Source organism: Mus caroli, chromosome 8 (assembly GCF_900094665.2).
Source record: "Mus caroli chromosome 8, CAROLI_EIJ_v1.1, whole genome shotgun sequence".
Classification (NCBI taxonomy): domain Eukaryota; kingdom Metazoa; phylum Chordata; class Mammalia; order Rodentia; family Muridae; genus Mus; species Mus caroli.
The window spans coordinates 83225919-83232900 of NC_034577.1; the positions used below are offsets into that span (position 1 = coordinate 83225919).

At 49.7% G+C, this 6982-nt stretch overlaps 1 protein-coding gene across 2 annotated transcripts; it reads right to left on the minus strand.

The window, feature by feature from the left end:
• Window positions 1-4785: 4785 nt before the first annotated feature.
• On the minus strand, window positions 4786-5839 carry LOC110299804 (glyceraldehyde-3-phosphate dehydrogenase-like). 2 transcript variants are annotated; one of them, XM_029480721.1, is made up of 2 exons: window positions 5668-5839; window positions 4786-5613 (listed from the first exon to the last, which is right to left on the minus strand). In XM_029480721.1, the coding sequence occupies exons 1-2, from the start codon at window positions 5824-5826 to the stop codon at window positions 4786-4788; spliced, it is 987 nt and encodes a 328-aa protein (XP_029336581.1). In that variant the 5' UTR covers window positions 5827-5839. The 2 variants fall into 2 exon arrangements, with proteins under 2 accessions (XP_029336581.1, XP_029336580.1); XM_029480720.1 differs by having other exon boundaries at window positions 4786-5835.
• Between the last annotated feature and the right edge of the window lie 1143 nt (window positions 5840-6982).

Sequence of the window (6982 nt, forward strand, 5' to 3'; positions counted from 1 at the left end):
CACAGGTGGGCAAACTCTGGCGTCCCTGCTGTCAATTCTTCTGGGTGTATAGCCGGACTTAGAACTGCTAGGTCACGTGGTGATTCTATGCCTGCCGAGGTTCCAGCAGAAGGCTGTTCCCACCACAGCACACAGGGCTCTGACGTGTCCACATCCACCTGTCACTTGTACCCATCCTGCTGCCTTAGGCGAAGGAGAACAGCATTTTGAACCCTGTTTCTCCTCAGCCGTTTTTGTTTGGTGTTTGGTTTGCTTTGTTTCTGGTTTTTCCTTTGTTGCGTGCATATGAATCCTTAGTTGTCATTGTCCCCTCGGTCCCCCACAATCCCCTCTGTTCCCACTGACTGACCAGTTCACTTTCACTAATAGAAAAGAAGCAGATTTGCTACATTGTGACACAGAGCATTTGGTCTCTTTCCCCTGTCCTTCAGGTGTCATCTGACCCTTTCCCGAGGTCCCTCCTCAGGACTCTACTTCCGACAAAGTGATCATTAATACTCAAGTGAGAACGAGACACCCCAAGAACATTTGCTGTTTATACACAGGGACGGGCCCTCACAAAGGGCTATACTGTCAATGACACAAGATCAGAGTTCAGTGAGGAAAGTGAGTGTTTGGGAGGAGGCACCCCTAAAACTGAGCACAGTAACAGCTTGCAAAAGACTATACTAACCACAGCCACATTCCAAGTCATGGGTGTCTTCCTATATCTGGTTAGATTTGACGGAGGCGCTCCTATTTAAGTGGTACAATTACACAGCTCCTTCAGAACCCATAAAGCCCCAAGTGGTGTTACTGGGACAGACTTTCAGTAGGACTGACCATTGACCCCAGCATCCTGCAATATGCATGCCATTGCACAGCTAAGGTGAGGGACATCCACCCAGACAGTCCCTGGACACCTCGGTCTTTGGAGAAAGCTTTCATTGGTACCATGTGAAAGCCAAAGGCACCACAGCTCTTTAGTAGTGTACCCTGAACATGGATGAGAGACCAGCAGTTTCCTCCTGTCTTCCCTGGAGGTCCAGGATGCAGACCTGTATCTTGTGAAAAGGGGCTGAGAGGAAGTGTAGTGTCCAGTTCTATAACCCCCTGCTGGGTCTGAGGAGTGGGGCAGTCTGGCTGCCTTCTGCAGCAGTGCTGTGTGTGGGCACGGGCAAAGCAGGGGCAGCTGCTGCCCCCACCTCTTCAGTCCACCTCTCCTGACTCTCATTTTGCTTCTGGCTACCTCCCTAGTTCCAGGGGGCTGTGTCTTCTGTCATAGAAACGCATCTTTTCTTTTAGTTCCCTGCTCTGCAGGGAGGACAGTGACCCTGATGAACAAACCTGACAGTTCTCCCTATACCACCTATAAACTGGTGGCTCAGGCCTGAGCCAAGTTTGGATTTAGCTGAAAGATTCACACAGCTACAATGGAACTTGGGTTCCTTCCATCTGGAAGCCGTGGTCCTACGCCTGCTCCGCCCCCCACCTCTCCTCATACTTTGCTGCAGCAGAAGCTAGAATATCTTGTCAGAGAGGAGGATACCTCCTGATGGCCCCTCTTTCCTTGTTCCCAGACCAAAGACCTCCCTCTCGACGCTTTATAAAGGCAAATTTGCTAAGAGTCAGCTGCCAGGGTAAGGATTTCTACAGAGATGATCCCTGGCTCCCAGAGGCCAGACATTGGCCAGCTTTCCCACATATCTGATGAGTGTCTTGGGATTTTGGATGAATCCATTCCCCAGTGCAGGGGGAGGGGGCTCTACTCATTTCATTATGAATGCCAAATGTCCCTTCCCAAAGTAGTCTTTGTCCCCAAAGGCCACCCACCCATGGAGCTGACAAGAGACCAGAAATGCTGGACCCTGGTCCCCTGTGGCTCCTTCAATCCTTAGCACACCAAGTGTGCTGTCTTCCACATAGCTGCCTGGAGATGGCAGCCAGGGACATCAGATGGCATTCAAGGACCTTCCCTTGGGAGTTCATGGAGCATTCACTGCCCAGGAACTCCCGAGGCCTTTGGAAAACCAACTCTGAATTCAAAGCTGATCAGGAAGAGGAGATGCAGGGGAAATCACAGTGTACTTTGTCATCAAAAGATGGCTCAGCAAAGGGGACCAGAAGGAACGGAAAGGTGCCACCAACCCACGTCTCAGAGGACATTTGCCCTAGAAATTTGGACTAGAAACCTGGAATTTGGAGCCAGAAGGGTCTAGAAAATTAACGGTCTGGTATGTTCATTTTTGCAGAAGGATGCAGAGATCCTGGACAGCCCTCTGACTGACCTGAGGTCTTGCAGAGAGTAAAGTACAAAAGGAATTTAAAATTCTGAGTTCTTAGTATGTGCCACCACTTAGATCATGCCTTTAAAATAATGAAAATGATTCTTGTCCCCTGAGCCTTACGGTGGTCGGAAGTCCATGGATCCTGCTGGAACCCCCGAAGACACGGGACTAGATTTCTTTGACAGGGCACATGGCTCACGTGGAGACTACTTCAATATTTACCTCTGTCTCTGCCCTTCAAACCACCAGTGATTTTCCTGGCACGCAGCTCTGCTCTGTGCCAGGTTCTTCCTCTAGCTCTGGCCTAGCCTCTAGAACCTTCTTGGGACCTGCATGGCTAGCCTGCCTTACTCTGGACTGTCTTACCTTCTAGCAGAATGAGGATTTGCACTTTGCTTTGGACTCACGAGGAAGTCTGCTCCTTAGAAAGCTTTCCCCAGCATTAGCCTTGGCCTTCCTGTTTGCTTGGGGAATCACCAGAGCTGTTTGGGGGATTCTTTCTCCCTTGCCAGCTTCCAGCCTGCAGGCTGGGCAGAGCTGGTGACGAAATGGATTTGCCATAGATAAGAAGAGGAGAAGTCTAGTGTTTTCCAAGCAAAGCCTTCCAGTGTTGTGGCTTTCCGGTTGAGGAGAGGGGCACAGGAAGGAATGGAAATGGAGGGTTTGATGAACTCGTGCCTCACCAGCACATCCCCAAAATGGATTACACAGTTGAAACACGAATGGAGAAACTTGGCCTCCTTCTTATTTATCAAAACCTAGAGCAACTGACTCAGCTTCGGAGCTCTTGGGGATCAGGTCCCGAGTACCATTTCTTCTTAGCTGGGAGGAGCCCCGGGAAGGTAAACACCCTATCCTCACGCTGTTTACCAGCACACAGAGAGGTTGAGGAAGTGGAGGGGGAGTGGGGAGGACACACATTAGGGGATGAAGTTTGCTCTCTGACACCCCTGGCCGTGGAGGTGAAGAAGCCGTGGCAACGAGTGATTTCTCCAGGGTGTTTTGTTTGCAGATGGCTTTCCAGTGATTTAGGCAGGTCGTTTGTGGGTCGATACTTTTCTCAAGAGTCCCTGAAATCCACATCTGCTTAAGAGTGGAGCCCGGCATTTACAGCCGGAGAATGATTTAGCCCAGAGATGGAGTCTCCTTGCAATAGGAGCTGCCTGCCATCTGATGACCTACTAGGTGCCATCTGATGACCTACTAGGTACCAGACTACTATATGGTCATTCAGTGTTTTGTTACTACTGGCTTGCATCAGATCCAGAGGGATCAAATGTGTCAACTAGTGTCTTTAAATTGAATTGTCTAAATTGCCACGTTCCCCTCCTGCATGGTTAGTCATGCAATGGACTTTATTTTCCAAACCTCTTTCCTCATCAGTTAAATAAGATAGTGCATGCTAAGTCCTTGGCCCTGTACTAAGCACACAGTCAATGCTCAATAATGACAGCTCCCGGAGTCCATCTTTTTATCCTAAGGCCATAGGAACCTTGATAAAATGAACAAAAGATATTGTCTTAGATACCTGGGGATGTAGCTCAGTGCTAGAGCACTTGTTTGGTATGCACAAGGCCCTGGGTTCAATTCCCAGTACTTGAACAAACAAACAAACAAACAAACAAACAGAATATCACGATATTTTCTTAGGTTTAAAAATGTAGATGTCTCCTTACAAGAGCCTTACATGTGCTAATTCTGGTTGAGTAAGTGTGTGCTATTGGTGGGAGCTCCACCAGGCTACTGACCAGGCTAGGATCACACAGAAGTGCTCAGGGTCCAGAGCAAGGCAGCAAGAGCCCGCATCCAAGCTAAACCACCACCGTCAATGACCACTCTGCAGCCTTGGGTAGGATACTCACTGTGATGTTTGAATCTGAAATGGCCACACAGGTTCATGCTCTGAGCTTGTGTTCCCAGGCTGCTGGTGTTATCTGGGGAGGCCATCAGCGGGGTCTAGCTGATAGGGCCACAGGCGCTAAGGATAGGCTTTGGATGGTTATCTTCAGCCGTAGTGAACTGATCCGACCCCCTAGCGTGGTGAACGAAAATATCAGAAGCCACGAACCAAAATAATCCCTTCCACCCTTCAGTTGCTTCTGTCAGGGAATTTTGGTGTCAGTGATAAAAACCCAACTAACTACTCCAGCCAACCATGCTGTGTCTCCAGTTTGGTATTAAAGGTGAGGATGGTAACATGGCCTGCCTGCTATGTGGCTGAGGATGAACGAATTCATACATGCAAGTGCTCAGGGAATGCTGGCTTTTCTGGTTTTTTTTGTTTGTTTGTTTTTTTTTTTTGTTTTTTGTTTTTTTTTTTGGGTGCAGCGAACTTTATTGATGGTATTCAAGAGAGTAGGGAGGGCTCCCTAGCCCCTCCTGTTATGGGAGGTCTGGGGTGGAAATTGTGAGGGAGATGCTCAGTGTTGGGGGCCAAGTTGGGATAGGGACTCCTCAGCAACCGAGGGCCTCTCTCTTGCTCTCAGTGTCCTTGCTGGGGTGGGTGGTCCAGGGTTTCTTACTCCTTGGAGGCCATGTAGGCCATGAGGTCCATCACCCTGTTGCTGTAGCCGTATTCATTGTCATACCAGGAAATGAGCTTGACAAAGTTGTCATTGAGAGCAATGCCAGCCCCTGTATCGAAGGTGGAAGAGTGGGAGTTGCTGTTGAAGTCCCAGGAGACAACCTGGTCCTCAGTGTAGCCCAAGATGCCCTTCAGTGGGCCCTCAGATGCCTGCTTCACCATCTTCTTGATGTCATCATACTTGGCAGGTTTTTCCAGGCAGCACGTCAGATCCACGACTGACACATTGGGGGTAGGAACACGGAAGGCCATGCCAGTGAGCTTCCCGTTCAGCTCTGGGATGACCTTGCCCACAGCCTTGGCAGCACCAGTGGATGCAGGGATGATGTTCTGGGCAGCCCCATGGCCATCACGCCTCAGCTTTCCAGAGGGGCCATCAACAGTCTTCTGGATGGCAGTGATGGCATGGACTGTGGTCATGAGCCCTTCCACTATGCCAAAGTTGTCATGAATGACGTTGGCTGGGGGCGGGGTGGCTATGCAGTTAGTGGTGCAGGGTTCATTGCTGACAATCTTGAGTGAGTTGTCATATTTCTCGTGGTTCACACCCACCACAAACATGGGGGCATCAGCAGAAGGGGCGGAGATGATGACCCTTTTGGCTCCACCCTTCAAGTGGGCCCCGGCCTTCTCCATGGTGGTTTTGCCAGTAGACTCCACCACATACTCAGCACCGGCATCACCCCACTTGATGTTAGCGGGGTCTCGCTCCTGGAAGATGGTGATGGGCTTCCCACTGATGACAAGCTTCCCATTCTCGGCCTTGACGGTGCCGTTGAATTTGCCGTGGGTGGAGTCATACTGGAACATGTAGACCATGTAGTTGAGGTCAGTGAAGGTGTCGTTGATGGCAACAATCTCCACTTTGCCATGTGGAGAGCAGATGGTAGCCCTGGTGACCAGGTGCCCAATACGGCTAAATCCGTTCACACCGACCTTCACCATTTTGTCTATGGGACCAGGCTGGCACTGCATAAGAAGATGCGGCTGTCTCTGGAACAGGGAGGAGTAGAGAGCCAGCTTTTCTGTTTTTAAGTTTTGTATGTGTGTGTGTGTGTGTGTGTGTTATCCATGCATGCATGAATGCACACATGCTCTCGCATGCATACAGAGGGAGTGGGGAAGGAGAGGAAAAGGGAGAGGGAGAATGAGTTTGTGCTGTGGGTGATATGTGCTGGTGGGTGCTCACAGAGGCCAGGAGAGAGCATCGGATCCGCTGGATCTGAGGTTACCGGTGGTCGTGAGTCAACCCAATACAGCGGGAAACAAAGTCTGGGTCTTCACAAGAGCAATGAGTGTGCACTTAACCACTGGGCCACTTCTCCAGCCCCTTCAAAGGCTGACTTTTATTATCATCACCCTTTAATAAACAGAGAACGGGAACATGGTCAGAATTTCACTGGACAAAGGTTGAATTATAGGGGTTCTGAACTACACTGAGAGAGTGTGGTAGACCTCAGGAAGAAGTTTGTGGGAATTACTAGATGTTAAACACAGGCACAAGGAAGAAAAGGAGATGAGCTATCTGGCAGTGGAATGAAAGGTGTGTTGTAGCCAAGAAAAGCACCGGAATGGGGTCAGTGGATCTGAGTTTCCCTCCAGGCTTAGCCACTAGCTACCTTCAGGACCTGGCTAGGCACAAACTCCTTGGGAATCAGTCCCTTCAACCATCAAATAAGACGGTTGACTCGAGTCTATTTGTGCATAGAGAGGTTTTTTTTTGTTGTTGTTATTGTTGTTTGTTTTTTGTTTGTTTGTTTTAAATGTGTATCTAGCACTCGTGGAGCAGGCCTTGGGGACACATGACAGGAAATGCAACTGTCATTCATTCTGTGAGGAGGGCACAAACAATAAGTCACCCATCAGAAGTGTAATCATCTATGGTGGCCAGAGCCCTTGTGCACTGAAATGGAGAGCATTGGGAAGGCAGGTGGGCACCAAAGGCCCCTCTGAGGAAGCTGCCTTTGTACTGATTCTGGGGAAGGTGAGATATTTGGGAGAGCATTCTATGGAGAACTCTGTCACAGGACAGAGGAGGAGAATGACAGCCTAGGCAGCAGGTGAGCCATGTCACAGCAGAGAGGAAGGAAAGTTAGAGAGGAGACATGGGAAGAGGCAGCTGCCCAGGGTG